The 26,993-nt window shown below is 43.8% G+C and overlaps 1 protein-coding gene across 4 annotated transcripts in view; it reads left to right on the forward strand.

Moving 5' to 3' along the window:
* The window catches only part of LOC144761610 (centromere protein H-like), a 308,640-nt gene that overhangs the window by 193,102 nt on the left and 88,545 nt on the right, over positions 1–26,993 (forward strand). For all 4 annotated transcript variants that reach the window (XM_078646907.1, XM_078646910.1, XM_078646911.1 and 1 more), the window contains 2 exons: positions 6,171–6,227; positions 15,526–15,589. In XM_078646907.1, coding sequence (XP_078503033.1) covers positions 6,171–6,227; positions 15,526–15,589 — 121 coding nt within the window. The remainder of the gene's footprint in view (positions 1–6,170; positions 6,228–15,525; positions 15,590–26,993) is intronic.

Genomic DNA, 26,993 nt, shown 5'->3' on the forward strand with positions numbered 1-26,993 from the left:
AGGAAATAGGCCGTGTGACCATCCGGTAAATCACATTTGGTCTATTCAAATTGCACTTGCACCCAGGCAATTTTGTTTAGAGGATAATACCTTCTCTTGACCTGACCTGTAAATTGTAGCGGTAATGCCAGTTGAGAAACACAAGTGGAATATATACTAGGGGATAAATATTTCCATGTCTCGCAGTAGTCAGGAGTTGGAGCTCAAATCTGTTGAGAAGTATCTCATTAGTGTTATCAAGTACTTAAGAAAGGGCACACTTTCTAATCAGTGTATTTCTTCACTTTTATTTTATTTGTAGTGGAAACTACACCGATCCATGGAATGGTGCACGGCTTCCTAGTTGTTTTTGACCCCTATAAGAAATTGTTGCTATTAGGTGCAATCATTTCGCATCCAACAGAAAGGGGCTCCTCCAAGGCAAGAGCAGCTCATTCTCCTTCAGAGACCGCTTGGACAAAAACGCACACGACCGCAAAGATCTCTTCAGCATCGTAAAGGAACTCTCCAACACCAGCGCCAACGACATCCTGCCCTCACAAGAACTGTGCGACTCACTAGCCATCTTCCTCCACCGCAAGATCGCTGACATCCACGTCAGCTTCAACACCACGACCGCCCGACTGCGCCAGGCACCCCCCCCCTGTGAACACCACCAGCGCCAACCACCTGACCTCCTGGTCCAACGTCAACGAGTCGCGCAAGGTCATGAACTCCATCCACTCAGGATCTCCGTCTGACCCATGCCCACACCACATATTCAACAAAGCAGACGCGACCATCGCACCCCAACTACGGAAGGTCATCAACATCTCCTTCGAAACAGCGACATTCCCGGAAAGCAGGAAGCACGCTGAAATCAACGCCCTCCTCAAAAAGCCCAAAGCGGACCCCAAGGACCTCAAGAACTTCCAGCCCATCTCCCTGCTCCCGTTCCCGGCATAGGTCATCGAAAAAAGCATCAACATGCAACTGGTCCCCCACCTGGAAGACAACAACATCTTGGACCCGTCCCAGTCTGGTTTCAGACGAAACCACAGCACCGAGACTGCCCTCATCTCCGCCACAGACGACATCAGGCGCCAACTACACAACGGCGAAACAGCAGCCCTCATCCTCCTGGACCTGTCAGCCGCCTTCGACACGGTCTGCCATCGCACTCTAAAAACACGCCTCCTAGAAGCCAGAATCCAAGAGAAGGCGCTTGACTGGACCACGTCCTTCCTCTCCGGAAGAACCCAGAGCATCCGCCTCCCACCCTTCCGATCCGAAGCCACCGACATCATCTGCTGCGTGCCCAAGGGCTCATCCCTCAGACCGACGCTGTTCAACGTCTACATGGCCCCCTCGCACAAGTGGCCAGCCATCACGACCTCAACATCATCTCCTACGCCGATGATACCCAGCTTATCCTATCCTTCACCAAGGACCCACACACCACCAAAACCAACCTCCATGAGGGAATGAAGGCCGTCGCCGACTGGATGAGGAGCATCCGTCTGAAGCTGAACTCAGACAAGACAGAGGTCCTCATCCTCTGACCCACCCCCTCAGCCTGGGACAACTCCTGGTGGCCGAGCACACTGGGAACAGCACCAACACCCACCGACCATGCACGCAACCCTGGATTCATCCTCGACTCCTCCCTCTCCATGTCAAAGCAAGTCAACGCCGTCTCCTCCTCCTGCTACAACACCCTCCGCAGGATCTACAAGTGGATCCCCACTGAAACAAGAAGAACGGTGATGCAGGCCCTCATCAGCAGCAGACTGGACTACGGCAATACACTCTATGCAGGAATTCCAGCCAAACACCTACGACTACTACAACGCATCCAAAACGCCTCCGCCCGACTGATCGTAAACGTCCGCAGCCACATCACCCCCCACCTGAGAGACCTACACTGGCTCCCCGTCGACAAGAGTATCACCTTCAAGCTCCTCCCCCACGCACACAAAGCACTACACAACGCCGGACCAGCCTACCTGAACAGCAGACTCAGCTTCCACACCCCCACCCGCCAGCTCCGCTCCGCCAGCCTCGCCCTCGCAGCTGTCCTCCGCATCCAACAAACTACCTCCGGTGGCAGATCCTTCTCCTACCTCGCCGCCAAGACCTGGAACACCCTCCCTACCCATATACGGCAGACCCAAGACCTTCTCGCCTTCAGAAGGCTCCTCAAGACCTGGCACTTTGAGCAGTAGCAGCATCCCTCGCCCCTCCCCTCAGCGCCTTGGGACCCTTACGGGTAAGTAGCGCGCTTTACAAGTACGCTGATTGATTGATTGATTCTCTACCACTTCCTTTTTTAGCTTCTCTTCACCTAGGTTCTCCTTAAGATTCACCAAGCTCAGATCTGGAGATAGGAATTTGCCTCAAAAAGTGGTTCTGCCTTTTTCGAGCCCTTGTGCTCCAAAGTGCAGCATCTTGCTCCTCTGTCTCAAGGATGCAATGATGGCTCAATGTCCTGGAGCATCAGAATAAGGGAAGATGCTTTCTTACCTGAAGGTTGTTGTGATGGGTTGTGCTGGATCTTTCAGAGCTCTCAAAAGGACCTTCGTATTCCTGTTGGCAATGGATTGGAAGAATCGTCCATCCAGGAATTTGGTATCTTTGTGGGAATTCACCTGATCAGCAATAAAGGCTTTAGATGTCACCTGGTTTGGGCTATCTGGATAACGTGGCCCTCCAAGCACAATAAGATTGTGAAACTCTCAAAATGTGTTGCATGCGCACATGTTCTGTTCCTCACACTCACAGTGATTGTTACATATATACTATGTATCCCCCTTTGTACCAGCTACAACGGGACGGGGGCCATATCCTGTGGCTTGGGATTGAGTAGAGAGAATATATGCAAGAGGGATTGTTGACTGAGGATGCTTCAGTATACATTTCCCCTGCCTAAACCAGATGTGCTATATATAATCACTGCTGAATACGTCTATACTGGGATGTGTGGCACTCAAGTGGCACATGCGAAAGTCTGTGATCAGTACAAGTTCATTATGGCAATGTTGAGGCCAGCAAATGCTGTCAGTCACACTCCTTCCATTATTCCTTGCTTATAAACAGCGGAGGGGTTAAAATTCAGTCTTTTCTCCACACCTATATTGAATTGTTGGAAGGCGAACCAAGCTCAAGCCAAAGGTATTGCTCCGGCTGGGCTCTGAGGCCTGTTTTATGAACGAACCACATACTAGTGTTTCGGTGGCTTGGCTGGTGCTTTCATTTTGTCTCGCTCAAAGCTCATGAGCTCAGCATATGATGTTGCTGAGCTGCCTACCTCTAGGTTGAAATTCATGTCCAAATGGAGGGATGAATGGGACTGTAACAAAGCCCGCCAGTCATTATCGTTAACAAAGTATTGACCTTGTACAAATCGGCAGACATTTATATGTGCATATTTAAATATATGTCCACATTTTTAAATGTTTGGAAGTAATATTTATAGTTCCACACTGCACAGTGTACCACCATGTATAGAAAAATATAGTTGATAAATGCAGTTCTGTAAATTAACGTATTAAAACATATGAAAAAGAACCCAAACATATTGAAGACCTAAATATTTGCTTTACGATTCAATACATGGAAGGAACGCAAAATTAATGTATAAAAGTTATATTCATATGCTTGTGCATATTTCTTGGCACTCAGGTCAGGTTGACTTGTTAGACACATTCTGATGGGAAATAATAAAGCGAATGCACACATCGGTTCCTAATTCATTAAAGCAAAATTAAGGTAGAGCAGCCTCGTGTGTATGGGTGTATCTTTCTAAATTATTTCCACACACCGTTAGCGTCTCCTTTTGTCATATTCTCCTTTTGGCCACAGCTGGTTGCCAAAACTAGTAGTACCATACTGCAGATGAAAACAAGCATTTGCAATGCAATAGGTCTCGCATTTACGCGAGTTTGAGCTATTGACATTGCAAATAATAATGCCTTTTATTTTTGTTTTTGTTTTAAAAACATTAATAAAAGGCATTGTTATTTACAATGCCAATTGACGAAACTCTCGTAACTGAGAGACCTATTGCATTGCAAATGCTTGTTTCTGAGATGCAACTCGCTCGCCTCCAAGGAGGACTGAGTGTGCTGTGGAGGTTTTTTGTCTGCAGACTTTCATTAAATTTCAACTAAATCACACTGTTTGCAGCACAGTGTTTGAGAGTGCTTCTGTCTGCAGCTCATACACTAACTCTTCCAATTACGGAGTTACTGTATGCGCCATGCACAGCAGGATTTTATTTAATATGGCAGCTTGGCCCCTTCTGTTTCTATACACGGTTGCACAGCAAGATCATAATACCATAATAAACCCTAGATTTTCCTGCACTGTCATGCGAGCTACCAGTGCCTAAAAATATCATCAATAATACATGCATGACTTTAAACAAAAAAGCAAAAAGAACAATCGATTGACAGAATGCTGAACAATGTCATACATTCACCCCAGTGGAGAAATCTGAGCCTAAATCCATCGTTTGTGTACTCACCATGCCACCCCAGTTTAGACCCAGCCATTCGCAAATCAGTTTGACCCTGTTCCTCATAGGAACAGTCCAGCCCAAACTGTCAGGCCAGTTCCACCCTGAACAGTAAACAAGTGTCCTAGGACCGATTTCGGGGTAACACCCCTCATCAGCCAGACTAGCTTGACTCCAGAGGCATGGAGAGCATGAGACCCACGTCTGGTTATACACGGCCCACTCGGGGTGACCAATGCAAAAAGAACAATTAAAGAACGGAATGCTGAACAATGTCATACATTCTCCCCAGTACAGAGATCAGGGCCATTTCTTTAAACCCAGATCCTTGTGACTAGGGGGGAATGTTTGCATTGTTCAGCATTCTGTACATCGTATGTGTATCTTTTGCTTTCTTGCCATATGTGGGAAGGGTATGCCCAAACGTGGGTCCCTTGCTCACTGCGCCACTGGATTCAAGCTAGTCAGGCTAGTGAGGGGTGACACCCCGAAACTGGTCCCACGATGCTTGATTCCAGTCCAAGGAGGACCTGGCTTGGCAGTTCGGGCTGGACTGTTCCTATGAGGAACAGGGTCAAGACTGATATGCATATGACTGGGTCCAAAATGGGGTGGCGTGGTGAGCAAAAGAACGAGGTGTTAAACCCAGATCCTTGTCACTGGGGGTGCATGTTTGCATTGTCCAGCATTCTGTCCATCAATTGCTCCTTTTGCCATTAAACAAAGAGCACACCTCCCACTACGGATACTCCTATGACTGCACTCCCTATGAAATGCTTGTGAAGACAAAAAGATACGCAACTGGTCATGACTGAAAGCTATAAACTATGGCCCCAGAATGGAGGCTACTGAATGGTTGCCTGGCACTTTCAGCAACCAATGACTCAATGGGGGATGACCTTTTGCCACATCTTCTCGCTCTTGCTGTAGATTGTAATACTTTGACATGAATTGCGCAGTGAGCCTCAGCTGAACCTAAAATCGGTAATTAATTTGTGTTAAAAAAAAAAATTACGGGGCCCTTGGTATGTGGGGTCACAATAACTTGCACACCCCTCAGTGCTGCCAAAAGCCATTGCTATTATTACGTAATAGTCATTACACTCCACTAACTGTCAGCTTGGATTGTTCCATGTCACCAAAACATAAGCATGACCTGCAAGATGTATTGTTGTTTTAATTATAATGTATATTGCATTTTTAAACTATCGCCTTAAGTGCTCTGCTCAAAAATAGACCGACAGTGCCACCATGCGGTAGGCTGTCAGAAACAAGTGCCGATTTTAAAATATAAGTGCTGGTGCCAAGCTCTGACAAACGCCGGTATAAATTAAAGACCAAAGAGAAAAAAACATCCAACGATAGTAACAATATTTGCTTTAGAACATTGTGTTGGTAATACAGATGCTGAAAAATCGAAAAACTTTTTTACCGGCTTAAGAATAGGAAACCATGTGTATTGATAATTAATATTAAGAAAAATCGCTTGACCCTATTTGTGGTACAGTAGAACTTTTTTAATCTAGCGCTCCATCCATTCTTAATTCAAAGTCTTTATTTTTCATATCTGTGCTCCAAGATCTTTAGTCACGTGTCAGTTTATTTGATCCATTTCTTGAAGTGTCAACGGTTTTGCATGTGTAAGTGTAATGGATATCCTTTCTTCCTTGTCTAGGATGCAGTGTTCCGATGCAATACAAAATGAAATTGAGAACAACACTCAAGACAGCGAGTAAGTGAGATGATTGTATGGGGAAAATGATGTAGCCTTTATGGAAATTTCGTCCTGCATTTTTGATATACTGCCATCGGCTAGGGTATCTTAAGATATGTTTGCAACTAAAATGAATCACAGCTCTCTGCTGTCACTAAATAAATGTGCACAATGACCAGGCTCACCAAAGGGGGGCACATTCGTTCTCTTATCTAGTGGCGAAGGCTTGGAAGGATATTCCCTCTGTCCTGCCCCACACTGCAGGCATAACTTATTTCAGAAGGCAGATGCAAACTTGGTTTTTCAACTTGCCCTAGTCTGATGTGTCACTGCCTTCTTTTCAGCACTGGGACACTTTTCGGAGCTGTTGTGCTTTACAGATTATCTAATTTCATTCATTCATTCATCCATTCATTGCATTTCAGTCACTTGTAATTGAATCCTTGCCAAGCAGTCCTTCCATGGTGAAGGTGAATGAACAAAGATTGCTCCCTCTATTTGATTTTGAACATAAAACCTGCCAGTTCACCCTGCACTTATGTTAATCAAACAGCTGAGGTTCGAAATTATGCTGGCACGGTCCCAACTCAATACATTGAAAACCTGGAAACAGGCAAACACTGTCCCTCCTCTCGCCATCCCCTCTGAGCCCAGGAATATTCTGTGTAAACTTAAAAAAGCTTTTCTTTGTATAGATCTCGGTGGTTTGGGGTTTGCCTCGGAATTTATTGTTGGGCTGCTACTGGCCGACCCTAGTGCTAAATTTGTGAAAGAATAAGTGCCTGGGCCCAAAGTTTTGCTAAGAAGCCCTTGGCCGGCACCATTGAAGGGTGTGGGGTGTGGACTACCAGGGCTGAACAGTCTTGATTCCACCTCATCAGAACAAGGGAAAGTTACCCTTATATACCAAAATGGATAGGGTTGTAACATCAAAAAGCAAAAAGGGTTTCCCTCCTATGCTTATTTTCTATTTGAAAACCTTCTTCAAGAATAAAACACCCCTTCCTGGAAGTGCAATTTTAGCATCCCAACCAATGTAAAGTCGCCTTCTGTCACGTTATAGTAAAACCACTATTTAATGATTTCAATAAAAAAAATCATATGTTAAAATCATGTTTCACAATAAAATAATGCATTACATTCATGTGATATTCCAATACACAACCCATTAAATATTATTAGAACGTTGGAATGTTGGCAGCTCCATTGAAGACAATGGAGTGCTCCCTGCTTCTACGGGCGAGTAAAGGCCCTCAGAGCAACATTCCAATGTTTTACAAAGGCCTCTCGGTGCTTGAGGGGATTTAAATCCCCTCGAGCTTCGAGAAGTCTCTGTTTTATTTGTTAGAACATTCTGCCCTCCAGTGGCTGAATGTTCCAATAGCCTTATAGCCCTTCCTAGCAGGGCTATACTGGCTATTAACCCCCTGGCTGCGGCCGGAATTCTGCGCCTGTGCGGCACATTCCGATCGCGGGCGTGGTCATGACGGCTCCCAGCCATCATCAGCACACGCCCACCATAACTAATGATGACCGGGAGCCGTCATCAGCACCGAAGGGTTAAAGTCGCGTCCCTTGTTAAAGTCCCTCGCCTTTAGCTCGGGCCTTTAATAGCCAGTGGGCTATAAGGCTATAATATGACCCTTCAATTCTCTTAAAAATCTGTCAACATGTCGTTTCATTGAGTTTAGATATTGTTCCCACCATCTTCATCAGAACATATCATTTAAAGCAATTATCTTGTAGTCGTTTTGCCTCCTGTGCTGTATTTATTTATATATTGCAATACCCTCAGGTTCATTAGGGACCCCAGGGTTAAATATCCTTTTCTTTCACTCCCATCAGTCCAAACTTGTTTGACCAGTCCTTCTTTTACTAAGAGCCGGGTCCTCTCTCTCTTACTCCTTTCAAGCAGGGGACTCCTTGTTTTTCAATTGGCAAACCGCTGTAGCCAAACTGTTCTTTTATATCCAGAGCTGAATCCCTTAGTTTCCACAAAACGCCACATTTTGATGAAACTAAAGGATTACCCAGTACAACTGGAGAGGGTGACAGAGGACCCGGTACCGGATATAAAAGAGAACAATTCGGATGGAGCGGTTTGCCAATAGCGAAATAAGGATTTCCATGCTTGAAAGGAGGGAGGGAGTAGAAAGACTGGTGAAACAAGGTTGTACCGGTGGGAGTGAACGAAAAGAAAAAGGATATTTAACCCTGGGTGTCACAAATGAATCTGAGGGAATTGCGATACAGAAAGAATACAGTACAGGAGGCAGAACAACCACAGGATATTTTTTTTAATTTGTCCTGATGAAGGTTGTGTAAACCACATCTAAACCCACCAAACTACCTCCTCGACAGATTTTTAGGAGAATTGATGTATAATATTAATATGTAATGAGTTGTGTATTGGAATATCACATGGATGTAATATATTGATATATTGTAAAACATGCTTTTAACATTTAATGTGATGTTTTTTAATTAAATCATGAAAGTGTTTTTACTAGAACTTGAAAGAGTGTGACTCTACATTGGTTTGGATACTAAAATTGCATTTACAGGAAGGTGTTTTATTCTTTAGGAATGTTATAAAACAATAAACAAGCACAAGAGGGGAACACCTTTTTGTTTTTTGATTCAGCATCCGTCTGCTTTGCCATTCTCAAATGGTTGAGAAAAATCTTGTGGCAACTCCCGGAAGGGGCTCAAAGAACTGAAGTGCAAGCATTGATTGGGTCAAGGTTGAACTACGGCAACATCTTGTTCTTGGGGGCCAATAAAGAAATTATACGCCGACTTCAGGTCGTGCAAAACGCGGAGGCCAGGATACTTCTCCATCTACCTAGGCGAGCACATGTGTCGGAACATCTACGCAAGTTACATTGGCTCAAGATGGGCAACCGAGTTAAATTTAAGGCATTATGCTTCATGTACAAAATAAACATTGGAGAAGCGCCAGCCTATCTGTGCAAACTGGTTCAGAAATATATCCCGACCCGGAACCTCCGATCTATACATCAGGAGAGATTTGAGGTTCCCAGAGTTAGGCGAGCAACACTAGGAGGACGCTCCTTTGGTTATTTGGCACCAGCACTTTGGAACTCAATCCCGCTCAATTTGCGCCTCGAACCAAACTACATGAAATTTAGGAAAGGTGTCAAGGCATGGCTTTTTAATCAAGAATGATACCATGACTCTATGACCCTATGGAATGTTCTGATCCAAGGCGCCGGGAAACCCTCAGGGTAGCTGTCGCGCCATACAAATGGAATAAATAAATAAATAAAAAAATACAATTCCACCTCATGCATCTTTAAATCACCAACCACAATCCCAGCCCCATTAGCTCACTCTTGCAATGTCTTGCTCGACCCTGCTTTCTACCTTTGCCACAGTTTCTGATTTTTTTTTCTCTTTCTCCGCCTTTTCCCCTCTTGTGCTTTTCCCTTTCCTCCTTTGGATGTAAGTTTGTTGAGGAAAAAATAAGTGCTGGGCCCCAAAAATAAGAGCTGTTGGGCCCCACCTGCAACCACTTGCACATATTAAGCACTGGCTATACCTTACTACCTAGTTCATTGCTAAAGGATTACCCGTTACAATTTTGAGATTCTTTTTTGGGGGATTTCTGTGGAAAAATTCAACTTCTAGTTTGAGATGAACCAATTTTCGAAAAATATGTAAAACATTTTAAGATTTTGGGTGATTGAAGCATCTCATAATTTTTTGAGGTTTCTTTGGACAACTCTGCTTTTAGTTGGAGGCAGACCATTTTTTGAAAAATATGTAAGATTTTCAAATTTTGGAGAAGATGAAGTGAAATCTGTTGCACGCAAAGCAACATTCAGTAACTATGGTGGAAACTGTATGAGTGTTTCTGAATTCAATGCAAAATTCAACGCAAAAGCAATCGACCAGGTACATCAAATAAGACTGATTGTATTTATTTATTTGCTGCTATCCTGGACGTTTTCAAAGTCAGCTCATGGCATATGTGCCACCTCTGTTCTCACTCACACACTCCTTACACTCAGTCACACTCACTCTCTACTTTTTCACATTCCTGGCATGGTGATTGTCATTGCATTAGGCATACCCAGATTCCCAATCCAAGATCAGGGATTTAGTAATACTAGGTCAGTAATGGCAACATGCACTATAAATGAACTACACAGAATATTCCCCATTGAGTGTCAAAAATGCTGTTTCCTGACTTGCTGGAATTGTTCTGACTTATTGGGTCTTAACTTGTCTTTTCTTGTACTTATCTTGGACCGTCCCTCTACCGTTATTAGTTTTGGAGATTGGTTTCATAAACTTTAACTTATTTTCCTCTAAAATATAGTTTCCTGGTGGGTTCATTACTTCTATTTATGAGCCACCTCCACCACTCCTGATTCTTACACAAAATAAATAGAAGTAATTTCCGTGTCTTCTAGCACTTGGTATTTAAGTACCTATGTATCCTAGTCCGTATTGGCGTGCCAAAATATCTTACAGCATCTAGAACGGAAAACTACTTGCCTTTGACCAATTACAAGTGACCCCGTTAAGAATTGTCATAACACACCTTTCCAGCAATATGCGATACGAATGTCACCATAATCCCATTCATGTTCTGTCATGGGCATTCGTGTAGCACTCTCAACCAATGTCTTGGCAGCATAGTGCCTTTTCATGTGGGTGACGTTTTGTGCGTAACTGGAAAAACCTTAGTTTGATATTGTATGTTTGTTGGTATTTTTTGTGTGTCTCTAGTAGATAGTTTGATCAAATTTTACTTTTACAAACAAATGGGTTTAATGCTTAGGTGGGAGAGAATGTGGCCTAAGGGCTAGGGTGGTCGACCCCTGAGCTGGGGAACCAGGGTGGCAGGGACGCTCAATATTCTGTGATTGTGCCTAACAAAAAATGAATGTGTCTGTCTGTAACATAACTGGTACTCATGTAAAGCGCTCTGATACCTCCGGGTCTAGTACGAGCTATGTAAAGGGATGTATGACGTTACAACGCATACTTTTACCACGCCTACCATTACCACGCATTTTTTACAACGCAGGATCCATGACAACGCATACCATTACCACGCATGTATTTACAACGCATATACCTTTACAACGCATACAATTACAACGTAAGTATTGGTAAGTATATAATATTTTTTAATATTTAATTTAAATAAAATTAATATAATGTAATTTAATTTAATTTAATTTAATTTAATTAATTTAATCAATTTAATTTAATGTAATTTAAATTTAATTATATTTAATTTTTACACTGTACCTTTTTACCCAAAAACCCAAAACTGACCCTGAACCCTTAAAATACCCCTTTACCCAAAAACTGAAAACTGACCCTGAACCCTAAAAATACCCCTTTACCCAAAAACCCAAAACTGACCCTTAACCCTTAAAATACCCCTTTACCCAAAAACTGAAAACTGACCCTTAACCCTAAAAATACCCCTTTACCCAAAAACTGAAAACTGACCCTAAACCCTAAAAATACCCCTTTACCCAAAAACTGACCTTGAACCTTAAAAATACCCCTTTACCCAAAAACTGAAAACTGACCCTGAACCCTAAAAATACCCCTTTACCCAAAAACTGAAAACTGACCCTGAACCCTAAAAATACCCCTTTACCCAAAAACTGAAAACTGACCCTAAACCCTAAAAATACCCCTTTACCCAAAAACTGAAAACTGACCCTGAACCCTAAAAATACCCCTTTACCCAAAAACCCAAAACTGACCCTGAACCCTAAAAATACCCCTTTACCCAAAAACTGAAAACTGACCCTTAACCCTTAAAATACCCCTTTACCCAAAAACTGAAAACTGACCCTGAACCCTAAAAATACCCCTTTACCCAAAAACTGAAAACTGACCCTAAACCCTAAAAATACCCCTTTACCCAAAAACTGAAAACTGACCCTAAACCCTAAAAATACCCCTTTACCCAAAAACTGAAAACTGACCCTGAACCCTAAAAATACCCCTTTACCCAAAAACTGAAAACTGACCCTGAACCCTAAAAATACCCCTTTACCCAAAAACTGAAAACTGACCCTAAACCCTAAAAATACCCCTTTACCCAAAAACTGAAAACTGACCCTGAACCCTAAAAATACCCCTTTACCCAAAAACCCAAAACTGACCCTGAACCCTAAAAATACCCCTTTACCCAAAAACCCAAAACTGACCCTGAACCCAAAAAATACCCCTTTACAAAAAAAACCAAATAATATTTTTTATAAAATAATATACTTACCAATACTTACGTTGTAATGGTATGCGTTGTAAAAGTACCTGCGTTGTAAATACATGCGTGGTAATGGTATGCGTTGTAATGGATCCTGCGTTGTAAAAAATGTGTGGTAATGGTAGGTCGTGGTAAAAGTTGCGTTGTAAAGGTTGTATACCATGTAAAGCTACACACCACACAAAGTTTTTTCCCCCTCCTGTTTGGGTGGTTGATTGTAAATTGCTCGCAGCTATCGGTGTCCTGTGATATTAAGTGATTTTTTTGTGCTGTTTAGCGGCCTATTTCTAGAGTGTATTACTGCATGGAGCATGATAGTGCAGTTAATTTGACAGCACTTTAACAGCTTCATAGCTTTAGTGCACATGATAGATGTGTTGGATGTATGTTGTAGGGATGGCTATGATTTATTGATTGCGTATTCTGTGTTGTTTTTGATAGCTCAGAAATTGAATTAAGTGAAAAACTTGATCTACTCCAAAATATAGTTGCTTTCCATACTTCGTTGTTGGGAGATGACAACTGGTAATGATTAGAGAGTTGTGTAATTAGAGAAGCAATGTATGCAAGCAGGCAGAATTCATTCCCAAAGGGCTGTGTACTTAGGCTGATTATATTACTCAGTTGTTATGGAAGTACTTGGGTTATGGAAGGTATTGCATACTTTTAGGAATCCATATTTAATCTGATCATGGTAAACAATTTAGCAAACTTCATTCTAGTAGGTTACTACCATATAGTAAGAGGAGGTGAGTGAAGCACTTGGTATAACATTATCCGGGTTGTAGATAATCTGCATTAGGATAAGGTAGTCCTGTGTGTAGACAACATGTTTGGAGTCATTCCTGTATGGATAGACAAAGACGATTAAACAATCATTATGGCTATTGCTTGTGTACAAACGGTATTTTATACTTTGTGGAACAAAGTAGTGAGTGCAGATTCGGCTCTTTGATAAGCAAAGCTTATTCTCTTGGGTGATTGTCAAAGAGACAAGACAAAGTAGATTTAGCTATTGTTGTACGTAATACCTGATTTACTAAAGACACTGCATATTTTATAAACTTTATCTGTTTGGCTATAATAAATATTGAAATTACATGTGGAGAATCCATAGCCTTTGCCTTTATGAAGTTTCAGTTGAGTGTAGTCTACTTAGTGTTTCTTTATTCATGGTTTTCACTGGTCTCATGTGATGCTGATGAGAGGATAGGTTTGGTAGTAAGGGAGGTAAAATAGGGCGTGTGAGTTATAAGTTTTATTGTTTCAAATGTGGCTGTTTGAGAAACCTATGGAATGTGGTTATAGCAGAAAACTGTGCGTGTTGGTGCTTTATTTATGGGATTGGCTACTTTTCTCTGTGAATTGGCATGCTGTGGCTCCCTTAAGAGGATTTACAGGGCGGTATGCGAATTGGAATATGGGTTGTGGATGTCGGCTTTGCTCTTTGTAATTCTCAATGACTTTAGACTTAACCCTCTCTTCAAGGTCACCCGCAAAGTTTTAGCTTTCTCTCTTCCTGGTCTCTGAATTTTTTCTTTGTTAGCATTGGGACTCTGTGCACGTTACCAGTGCTAAATTGTTTGTGCTCTTTCATTTAAACGTGGTCAAATCGTCTTACACCCAATTTGCACATTTAATATTCTTATAAGTTCCTAGTAAAGTGGTACTCCCTGTACCCAGGGCCTGTGGATCAAGTGGGCATGCAGCAACTTATTGTGCCACCCACTTAATAAGTCCTTTAAAGCATATCTCAGGCGTGCCATTGCTACCTGCGGGCAGGTTTAAACTTCCAAAATGAACTTGCAAAATAACCCTTTTGCCAGGCCTAAATCTTCCTTTTTAATACATATATCATCCTTAAGGAAGGTTCGAAACAGCCCATAGAGCAGAGTAAATTGTATTTAAAAGGTGGGACATGTATTATTAACTTTTACTTGTGTTAGTAGTAAAAAAAACTGTCATTCTTTTTTCAACATTGCAAGGCCTGCCTCTCCCATAGGATAACTTTGGGTACCTTTTACATTTAGTGTGCGATGACTTTAAATTGGGAGCAGGTAGGACTGTTGAGTCTGGTGTCTAAAGAGTTGTAATTTAAATCCCTCTTTAATGGTAAAGTTTGATTTTAAGTCACAATTTTGAAAATGCCACTTTTAGAAAGTTGGCATTTCCTAACCATTTGGTGCCTGCAGTCTGTATCTTGGGTCACATTACTAGGAGTAGCTGGCAGTTGGTCTTTGCGTATTGTTCACAGACAGTGAGACAAAGGGGTAATAGGTGTTGGCAGAATGGCCCATCTCTGACTTGATATGGGGGACAAAGCTGTCATCTACCACAATTGCACATCACAAAGCCTTTGCCTCGGCACACACAGAAAGGTGTTTACACTAGTCTTTTGAGCCTCTAGACAAGCTGGGGCCTGGGTAGGAAGGCAGAAAATTCAAAACACCTGTGAGGGTGGAAACCTCCAGGTTTTTCTTCCACTTCGAAGCTGGCACCAAGTATAAATATTGGACCCTCAGACCCAACTCTTCAGTACACCTCTAAGCCTTTCGAAAACTCAAAAGGGCTGTGGTGCTGCCCTGATGCAAGAAGGATTAATAATTAATAAATAATTAATAACTCTGTTGCCCTGCTGCCTGAGTGAGAGACTGGACTGGTTGCTTTTTGAGTAGGCTTTCACACCCCTCAACCAATAACCCAATTTCCTACACTTATCACAAACTCATTTTTAATACAAGCATTTGAAAACCACTAAATGAAATTATGCAGCTATAATTTCTAACTCAGCACTCATTTTGGAACAGTTTCCTTGCAGCTACCTTGTCTATCAAAACAAGTTTAAGCTTGACTGGAAACTTTTAAATAGGGCTTTTAGGTGCATGTTTATTTCTCTGTTTTGGATGTGAAACAGTAAAAGACCATGTAGCACATCTTTCTTAGTGGTCCATCTATGTAATAGGCTCTAGGCAGGTCTACTTCAACATCCCCTTACCTTTCCTAGACATGGAGAATTTGGGTTTGTGTGAATGAAGTATCTCTCTTTTTCAGGTCTATCCTTGAGGTAATGAAAAATTCGATTGCAGTGTACAAGAAGGTCCACTCTGTCCAATCGGTAAGTCAAAAAATAAATTGACTTTTTGCTTAAGTACCTTTTATCAGTAATATATCTGTAAGCTATTGTCTATGCACCAACTGATTGAGATTTCAACGAGCCATCCAATGAACAATGTGCTCTTTCTAGTTGACTTACTGTAATAGAACAATTCAAATGAATGAAAATATGCCTCCAACTCAAGTATTTGGCAAGCAGACCTAAACTCTCGCAGGTCCTCTCCCTACAAAGAAAGATATATAGTCACCACTGTCGCACAGGGCGGGGATGGCCGTATTGAACATCAGAAAAAATGCAGGTAGCCCGCCATCACATTGGCCTGCTTTTAGGGGTGGATGTATGGAAGCATCATTAGCTAACCAGCATGTCAAACAGTCCTAAAAGAACACACACTATTTTCTTGCAGACAACTTTCATGAAATTTGCCTCCCACACCTCCAACAAATCTTCTTTAAGACTATCGTACTCACTTACTACACCTGCCCAGTACAGAAAGCAGTTGGTACTTCTCCACGCTTTCCCACAGTTTAGTGCTTAATTTGAGCTGGTGGTGCTCGACACCCAAACTTAATTGTCAGCACTGGCACATAATTGTCGACACCAGCACTTATGACAGCTGCCACATGGTGGCTCTGTTTGTATGATTTAGAGATGAGCAGAACAGCAATTGTTTATTAATTCAGTATGCATTAAAAACAACGAATACCTGCTGCCCCCTATATCTTTATAGCTTTGGGGGCCTGGAATAGTCTGAATTGTCACAATTGTAGAAGTGTGCTGGTTACTAGTTGTGCAGGTATTGTCATTGGCAACACTGGCAGTGGCAAAGGGTGGTGCAAGCTGCAGATGCCTCCTGACTAGAGCCCTGGCACTTATGTTTTGTTTGTTGTTTTTTTTAAAACAAATTAATCACTGCAGTGGGCGGACACAAATAGTTTCACTCCAATTGCACACGGCTACAGGCATTTAACATTGTTGTTTTGTAGCCTTCTCTCTGGCCCAATTGGGGTAGTATAGGACTTGTCTGTTTAATCTTTGTGCCTTTGCAACAATAAGAAAGCTGTAGTAAGTCTCAAGCTGGAACACTTTGCTATACCGAGGGCGAGCATTTCCTACAATGCTGGGAGCTGCACATAGAAAATATATACAACCTTCCCTGCTTTCCGCTGATTCAACAAAATAAAATGCACACATGAATGTTGTTAGACCCATTCCAATTGTGCCAGGTCTATCTTCCATTATTTTGCTGTTGCCTCATATGTTTTTGATGGTTATAGATGCTTTGGGCGCTGTGCCACTGCTATTCAGTGCCACAGTGCAAGTGCTCTCTGTGATATCTTGATGTATGGATTAGTGACTCCGTGATTGGCTGGTTTGGTTTACTTGTCAGACCCTAGGACAGTGCACAGAGTGTGCCCAGGGCTGGTAAATCAAATGCTGCTGGTGGGCTTGAAGCACTGGTTGTGCCCCCCACAGAAGCAGCCTGTAAAGTGTGTCTCAGGTCTGCCATTGCTGAGCCTGTGTGCAGTCTGGTACTGCCATATTGACTGACTAGTGCACCCACTTACCAGCCCTAAACCTTGCCTTCTCTGCATATTAGACACCCCTTTGGTAGGCCCAAGGGCAGGGTGCTTTGTAGTTAAAAGGTAGGACATGCCCTGATATGTGTGTGGCATGTCTGAATAGTGAATTGGAGCCATTTTCATTTTTCACTATTGCAAGGCTACCTGTTTTGCCCATAGGTCAGAATGGGCACTTTGATTATAACATCTTATAATCTTAGCTGACTCAGGGAACTAGGTAGATATTAGAGTTTAGTATGCCTGAACTCAGAGTGATCAAATACATCTTTTAGTGAAGTTGGTTTTAACATTCTGTTAGGGAGCACCTGGGACCTGAATAGGGCTGTGCCTGCCTTCCACAATGTTGGCTCCACCTCCTGTGGTGCGTCTGATGTCCCTGGCCTACACTGTCAAAGGAAGAGAAGAAGTCCTGTAAACAAAGTGCTCCAGGACTGCACAGAACTGGTTTGGGCTAGGCACAGACACTCTCTGCCTCCCGAGACAAAGGATTTTGGTGTATAAAAGAGGGGACCCAGAACTTTAGATCACTTCTGGGAAATGAGAAGAACCTTTGCTGAGGAGGGGAACGAGAGAGAAACTGAAGGAGGAGACTATCCCTAAGCTGAGTGATATTTGGGCGATTGGCCTGCAGTGGTTGCCTGACTATCAAAGAAAGGAGAAAGGACTTTATGCAACGTTCATCATTTTGTAGAAGATCTCCAAGGGCTTGGAAATTGAGCTTGCCTCCTGTTGAAGTCTCAGGGATAAAAGACTTCACCAACCAGCTCCCCTGAGTTCCCTTGCTTGGAATTTGAAGTGCCTGCTGTTGTGCTGGGCCTACCGGGAGACTGTGTGTCGCAGGGAGCTGGAAGCACGACTCACAGAGAAGAAGCATGTCGTCGCCGCCACAGCCACTGTCGTCGCATCACTGAATAAGGGTGCTGCATTTGCCAAATCGCATCACCACAGCACCACGCATCACCACACTCCATTAAACTACATATCAGTACAGTTCTTCTGTACAGAGTTATTGCTCACAAACTTTGCTGTTAAGTAAAACGAAAACAGTGATCCGGTCCCGTGGAATTATGCGGAATTATGTGGTAGGGTGGACCAAATTATGCAGCAGGTTTGACTATATTATGTGGCAAGAAAAGGCAAATTATGTGCCATAATGCAGCACATTTTGTCATGGTATTACTTCATTATTTTTACTCATGTTAACACTTACTAAGAAAAGGGTTTGCGTCATTAGTACCATTTTACTACTCAAACGCATCACTAAGCAACTGAAAGCTAATTAGCAAACCTTTGTGAAGGGCCTTTCATTGTACAGTAGCATATATTGCTTCATCTTTAGCCATTTTTGATCCATGTGGGCTAGAGCATTTCTTTTGTTAAAATCTACAGGTTATGTAGCAGATGATGAACTAGGTGGAAAATGCGGCAAATCCATAATTATATGAAAAACACAGCAGTTGCAGAATCGCATCATTTTAGTTCTGACAGTAACCTTAAGTTGTTCCATTGGGCCATACAATTTGGCTTTTTGGGGAGCCCAGGGTATCAGCCCAGATATTTTTTGGTTACTTTGCAATTTAGCTGTCTCTCATTTTCAGTAAGACTGTGCTTTGCGTAAAATGTCTTCCAACGACTTAAATTGGAACAGTCCAGGTAACATGCTCAATAAAAGCAAAGCATTCAAACCACAACCTAAATCTAATGTGCACTAGATAAGACCTGTCTCCTCCCTAATTCTGGGTCAGTTTAACTTTAGCTAAAGAAAGTGTAAGATTAGAGTTTGCATCTTACAATGGGTTTCAGTCTACCTAAACTAGCAGGAAGGAGTTAAAAAATTATATTTGGAGAATCCCTAATTGGAAAGCCCTAAGGCCAATTTAGGATCCCAAATCCAGGCTTTATGTACATAAATCAAAAATCTAGATTAGATGGGCATTTTGGCAAATTGTCTGGTATATGAAAGCAATTTCACAAACGTATAAACAAGATGAAAGTGGAATGGACATCTTTTTCACCCAGGCATTCTGCAGTACCACGAGTGAGCTCAGTAAGACTTAACGTCTCAAAAAGTTACATCCCTGCTTGAGCTTCCAAAGACTTTTCCTAATGGACATTGATTTAGCGAGATGCGTGCGGTAGAGAAAGTGACATCGTAAACCCTTTAACAGCTGATGTCATCATGTGGTAGACTGCTTGCCCCCTCATTCTCACTTCAAATTAGCCCGATATCCTGCTTAGGGCATAGTGGAAGAGCAATATATGAAAACTACAGAAAGTAAACATGCATGTTTGGTGTTGTCATGTCGTCATGCCTGACTGTCCAGGACTTCCGGGTCAGGCATGACAGGAAGCAGATGGGAGGGGTGGCACGAGGGAACACCAGTTGATGCGAGTACGGGGCAAATAAAGATGTATAACAGATAGCTTGTGACCGCGTGTTATTTAAGGCAAACAGGTGCACGCTGTAGTATTACCCGTTTACGCTGTTTAATGGTACTGGCCGCGTCCCACAAGCGTGCTCTCTGTCGTCAGTCATCAGTCGAGGCGTGGCGACGTGGTGGGAGGGAGGCTGCAGGCGGAGTGCACGGCGTGTGTGAGCCGCGGTGCGCGAGAGCCAGAAAAGAAAGAGCCGGGAGCGGGAGCCGGGCACTGCAGGGGTCGTTGGGCAACTGCTTGTTTGCAGTCTCGAGACGGAAGACTGGCCGAATCACGGTAAGGTGGCAGCGCAGCCGGCGCATTTGAGGGGCACAAGGTGCAAGGCACAGGGGTTCAGGGGCACAGAGGCTGTCTGGGAGGCGACCACCGGTGCTGATGGGCTCTGACGGGCTCTAGGGTGTAGGTGCACCCGGGCGGCACTTTCTTTTGCCCCCCCCCCACCCCCGAATCACGCAGGTTGCGTGGCGCACAGAGCCCCTCGTGCCTAGCCCACTCTCTTGAGTTCTCACCCCTGACTACCTCTTGCGGCTCTCCGCAGTTCCTCGCAGTTCCCTGTGCTCATTCAGGGCTCTTGGCAGGTGGCTCTACTCCCTTGTGCTCCCCGCCCTTAGTCAACCCCTGCCCCTTCGCCCGCTAACCTGGCCTGCTGACAGTGTTCACGAGTTCTGGGGCTGCTCCTCCTGCTCCTCACCACAGAGCCTGCCTGGGTCTCAACCATTCCTGCCAGGCCTTGCTGGCTTCGCCCCTGGGTGACAGCTGGTGGAGTCAAGGTCGGGGGGGTCTGTGGGCCTAGCGTAGGTAGGACTAGGAGAGCAGGGGGGGTGCCACTAGCTATACATATATATAGCTATACAGTTGCACAGTAACAGCGCATGGTGGCCAAAAATCTTTAAATCACGCTGTAATAAAGTTGCGAGCCTGGCTTAGCTTAGCCAAGCCCTGGCTCGGGGAGTACAGAGAAGACTCTAACCATACGTCGGAATATGAGGTCCAGAAAAATAAGAAAGTACACAGCGCCATCAAAGCGAAAGAAGTCCAATCAATCGGATGCCGTTAAGGAGTCAAATCAGGTCAACTAAGGGCCAAAATCTCAAAAATCCCTAAGCCTGCCGGATTACTTTAGAAAAATGCCAACAAAGACTGTTGCACTGCCACAACTATTTTCCCAATCTCCAGAGGCAACCGCTACTATGATCCCGGCTCAACCAGGGCAGACTCAATTGGCTTCACCGCAACAGTGGGCATTTGAAACCAAAAAGGTGACAGAATCATCAGAAGTTTACATCTTTGGATCCACCAATAAAAATCTACAGAGGAAGTGGCGAAATGACGAAACTTCCAACGCAAATGGCAAAAACGACGAAATTGTCATCACGAATAGCAACATCTTTCAATATGCCCGATCTTCATCGGGTAAGCTTCCCGTGTGCTCAGCTGAGGATAAAGGATCACCTCACCCAGCGCAAATCCAGTTGGAGGATACTTTGTGTACAACAAAGGCCTGCTCAGTCCTAACGCAGTCCCCTGAAACCCGCTCGAACATTCCAACAGAGTTTCCGGTGGTCTTGCCTCGGCAAACAACGACGGCGCAAATCCATGGGCACGACAACCCTCTTAACAGCAGTCAGCTGTCCTCAGCCTTACAAACAACAACCACTCCAACTGTCTCACCAGTTCTAAGTCCTTTGCATATGATATTCTCGCCACCCGGATTAACAAAGGACCTACAGCAGAATCAGTTAGACCTTAATAATCAGCTCATCTCCGATTTATCTCTTTTTCTCAAGACCACTCAAAATTCCCCTAAGCACATTTCAAAAGAAGAGTCGAACACCGAAGATCACACAGCAACCAGTGCTTGGCCGCAACTCCTCCAGACCCTCCAACAAACTGTTAATGCATTAAGCTACCATTCGGTAAAATTGGAGGTGCAGGTCGACCTATTAAACACCCTGGCCTTATTCACGTCTGGGATCGACAGCAAACTAGACAAATTAAATAACTTAATCTTAAGGGCGCAAGCCTCTATGAAGCTAGCCCAATCAGTTTGCTGCTGCTCCCCAATCATAGACTCTCTCTCTCTGCTTCCAGAATGCCTGACTACTGTCATAAGGGAAGTCATGTTGATGAGGGGAGGAAACGCCCCTATTATACCTACCTCCCCCCTACAGAAAAAACAGCAACACCCTACCCAAGAACCTGTCAAGTGGAGCACAAATACGACGGAAGGGGCGGCGCCAAGAGCAGGAATAACCACCGGCCCAATTGAGCCGATTGGGCAGGGCCACTGAGGTCACTTACAATCAAAGTCGACAGATGACAATGGTCCCCTACAGACTTTAACTGGGCCAACAAACAGCCGAAACCAGCCTGTCATCGGGTCAAAAGACAGCCCAGTGCCCCAGATCGCTCAAACAGTGGCAATTACCCCAGCGCTCCCCCCATTATGCAGCAAGAGAGAGCGCAAACGCCAGCGTAAAAATAGAAACAAACTCAGGGTAAGCTCCAACGTGACTCACCAGAAACTCTTCCCTCTCTTTGTAAAACCAGAAAACAAAAAATCCCCCACCAAAATCAGTGTATTATCGCTCATGAATAAATCAAAATGGAGAAACTCCAGGAACACCCACCCAACAATCAGCAAGGAGCAACCAGGACCAAAGTAAGTCAAGTACGGACCCAGAAATGGACGAACCCAGTGCACCCACAGAAATCATACGGATGAGCTCTGATAAGACGAGTGCAACTGGGCCAAAGACAGCACCAGGAAACCCTAAGTTACTGACGGCTCTAACTCCACTTAGAAATGACAATGCAACGTTGAGATCAAATTACTCAAAAACCATCTGTAATAACTTGACAACTCTGATCAGCCAGACCCCCTCGTTGCAGACGGCTCGGAAAATACTGACACAACAGACACATGAAATTAAACCAGCCATGTTACCCGACAATCTCGACAACTTGCCTTTAAGCGCACCGGAGACTAGCAAAAACGATCTACCACGCCATCAGATCCTATTGGCTCCTGAATATGAATCCAAGGGTCATCACGACATTCTTAACAGATCGAACCTGCTAAAATTTGCAAAAGACATCCCGGGGCTCGCAGGACTGTCCACGGACAGTATTGACTCCATCGAATTCCTCCCTCCCAGAGGTAACCAACCATCAGAGGTCACCGTGGCGACCTTTAAATCGGCAAGCTGGGTAGGTGCTTTTTTGGAACATAAGCCCATTCTAAGAAATTGGGGAATCAGAGTGTACCCATATTTCACGCCAGGGTACCTTACTGCCCTGCTAACTAGATCGACTTCACCCAGACAATCTGTAACTATTAAGTCAACAGTATATGTTAGACCTTACTCCGTTTTAAAAAACGCGTCAGGACCAGAAGACCAAATCAAATCCCTTGAAAAGGATGGTGATAACGTAGATCCAAGTCAAGGCTGGGGATGGTTGCCAGCGATCTTGTCCTCCAAAAATTCAAACTGACCGTTCACGGCCGAAACGCAGGCCGTAGACCACAAACCCCCCGGAAAATTAAATCCAGTAGCAGAACCACAGTTAAAAACAGATAACACGCCAGGGCGGTCACCCTTTTTACTGTGCTCATGGAACATCAGCGGGCTCCACCAAAAACCTCCAACGATGACACCTTGGCCTTCTTATGCAAACATGCAGTAATTGCCCTCCAGGAAACTTGGGCCACAGAGGGCCGCCCAATTGCAGGTTACATTGAATTTTGGAAGCCAGCACTTAGGGACAGCCACTATGGTAATCCTAAAGGTGGTCTGTCTACATACATCTCTAACAACTTAAAATGTTTATTCAACCAATTTGTACTTAAGGAAGACTGGCTACTTGGTCAAAATCAACCCGTGGAGGAAGCAGCGTTCACTCTTCCTCATAAACGTGTACATTAACCCCAGCACCCGTACTAAAAAAGACCATTTAGCCCGCCTCAGTGAAATCATGAATGAGATCGCCATAGACCACCCTAACTCGGACTGCATTGTCACGGGGGACTTCAATACCAATCTATTCTAGGGGAAAATAGCAGACATAGAAGGGCCCGCCCAGACAAACATCATTGAGGTCATGACTCAAACCAAACCTTCTAATCAAACCCTCAATAAATTGGGTGAGCTCTCTGTGATAAGATTCTACAATGCAGGCTACCTGGTAATGAACGGCAGGTCAACCAGTGACACACCTCCAAACTGGACCTGGTCAAACGGAAGTAAAAATTCTTATTTAGATTTTACCATTTGCAATTCAGAATTATTATTCAACATGTATAATTTTCGCATCCATCCACGGTCTGAAAGCGACCACAGGCCGCAGGTTATTTCCCTCAATACAAAGACAGAATTCCATAAAATGGCGCACGCAACTCATAAGGGAATATACTCCGAAAATTTAAAGTGTCTCAAATGGAGTGAGATAACAGCCAGAAAATTTTAACAGCAAGTAAGGTCTTTGCCAAAGGTAGACTGGACCTAGACGCCTCCCCGATAGTGACATGGTCGCTGCTTTGCTCTCACTTGATCAGCTGCTTTTCAGCGACAGTTCAGGGTCCAAGTCGTACTTTTTCAGCCGGGTTTGCAGTCTCCACCGACACAAAGTCCTTAAAGAGAACGAGAAACAACGCCCTGAGGGCACTTTCAAAATTCCCGGGGAATAGTATCTATGTTGTTAAATACGATCAAGCTCAAAAAGCATTCAAGAGGGCAATTGCCCAAGAGAAAAAGGCACAGGAAACCCAATATTGGGTTAAACTGGTGTGGGAGAGCAAGAAAAAAAATCCAGGAAATTTTGGGCTCTCGTTAACCGCACCAATTTGAACTTGACAAACTCTGGCTCAGCAAACATTCAGGAAGCGGAATGGGCTTCATACCTGCTGGATCATTTTCAGGTACAAGACAACCTAGAACCTATTGGATCAGCCAGTACACATGGCACCGGCGTCGGTGTACCATTGAGCACTCTCCTAGACCCAATACAAGGGTCTGCCGTAGAACATGTATTAACTGAAGAAAGAGTCACCAAAGCAGTGAAAAAAGGGAGACAAGACGGAGCACCAGGCCCGAACGGCCTCCCACAGAGGTTGTTTAAATCGGACATTCCTTTCTGGTCCACGATGCTATTAAACCTCTTCAACTACACCCTGAGGACCGCTACAATCCCGGACTCATGGAGGGGTGCAATCATTCATCCCATTTATAAATCTGGATCACGCGCTAGCCCTAACAATGACAGATTAATCGCCCTTTTGGACATAGAGGCGAAACAATATGCTGGGCTTATCTTGGAGGACCTTGGGCAATGGGTAAAGGCCAATAATCTGATACCACTGAACCAAACAGGGTTTGTCGCCAACTCAGGAACCATGACAAATTTATTAGCAGTCTCTACCATCATCGACAAAGCCCTTTTATCATCTAGGATAGCATTTTGCTGCTTTGTCGACTTTAAAGCTGCATTTGATAGGGTTCCCAGGGCGGCACTTTGGGAAAAACTGAGGCAGTGGGGAATTCCAGATAGAATCCTGAACCCTATAATCCAATTGCACACCAGTACCTGGGTCCGAGTGAAGTTAGGGTCCGGCACGCATCTCTCGCGAAAAATTATGACCTCAAGAGGTGTCAAGCAGAGATGCGTGCTGGCCCCCTTCTCTTCAATCTCTTTATAGCAGACCTGTCAAGTACCCTAAACAAAGTAAATAGTCACCCGCCCAAAGTAGGGGGAACGGCATTATGTAATCTTTTATACGCCGATGATTTGGCCTTGTTTAGCCTTACAAGGGTAGGGTTACAAAGGCTTCTTGACTCATTAATGCAATACGCGACCACTAACCAACTTGAAGTTAACATGAAAAAGACCCTGATAGTCCCGTTTGGTAAGAAACGGTACGGCGGTGGTGGCTGGTCTTTTAACAAAACAAGCCTTTCCACCAGCCAATCATACAAATATTTAGGTGTTTGTTTGGATCACAGAGGTAACCACATAAAGCAGAGCAATGTGATCACAGCCAAAGCCACGGCACTTGTAGTATCGCTGTCTAAGTTGTCGCAGAAACGTTCTGGTCCAACCCTTTCTCCCCTACTGGAAGTTTTAAGAGCAAAGATCGGCCCCACTCTATCATATGGTATAGAGATGTTTAAAGGTAAAATGAACACTGTTTTAAATAAACACACAACCAAAATATACAAAAAGGTACTCCATCTGCCAAGTTCTGCATCCCCTGCACAGATCAGATTCGAGTTGGGGTTAACTAATTACGAAGCCTCTAACGTTGGCACATACCTTAAGCTTTGCCACAAATTAAGACAGGCTGAACCAGGCACACTAGAATCGCTAGTCTGGAAAGAAATCAATGAGAGCAACCCAGAAGGATCATTTGGCTGTCTCTTTAAGGACTACATCCATCAAATGTCAGCTGCTGACCTCTGGGCACTTACTCCTAGTCAGTCAGCCTTTAAAAAGGCAATTAAAAAATGTGTGAGATTGACATCTCTCGCCACTGACAAAGCTCTCCTTACGAAACGCAGCCATTCTTGGGCAGTAGTCAACTCTTCTAAACAGCTATCCCCCGCGATGTATTTTTCGACTACTTTTTCGCTCTATTTAAAGTGCAGTTTTATAGCCTTAAGACTGGGGGACTGGCGCTTCCTTCAAAATCTACCCATTTGGCGTCGTGCGGAGGAGGTCACAACCTGCAGAGGGTGTGGGTTAGCAATAGGAACAATCATGCTAGTGGTTTGCATTAGCCCCACCTTCAACTTTCAACGCAGGTGTATGCTCAGATCAGAATGGAATAGGCTGGGAGTTCGGACCTGTAGGCATGCCATCATTGCCGCCCTGTCTACGGATAATACTGCTTTAAACTTTTACTTTGAATCTTTATTTCGACCAATTAGATCATAAAAGATAAACATTCATTACAACAACAAAGTATTTACAGTACACAGTAAGAGTTAAAAGTTGGTCTTAGATAAATAATCAAGTTATAGTTTGTTAAGTAAAATTGATAACACGTGTTTAAAAGTCTAGATTCAGCTTAATAATGCGAGAACGTGCATGCCACATTGCATTTAGGAATTTTGCCATTGCAAAAACAATTTGTGGAGAGGAGTCAGTCTTCAAGGTTCTATATGCCGGTAAAAATTTTCTGAAGCCCATATTTTTGAGAAGGGGAATCAGCCAATATTTCCTGATTTTTTTCGATAGGATTGACAAAAGAGTACCACATGTATGTCGTTTTCTCGATGGTAGTCACACCCCGGGCAACGTTCTGTAGTCGTAGGCGAGGACCATGAGCTCGTGAATGACCTTAGTGGGAGGGTTCCGTATCTCCACTGCATGAAGAGTTTCCTCGCAAG

The sequence above is a fragment of the Lissotriton helveticus genome, chromosome 6 (genome assembly GCF_964261635.1).
Source record: "Lissotriton helveticus chromosome 6, aLisHel1.1, whole genome shotgun sequence".
Lineage (NCBI taxonomy): Eukaryota > Metazoa > Chordata > Amphibia > Caudata > Salamandridae > Lissotriton > Lissotriton helveticus.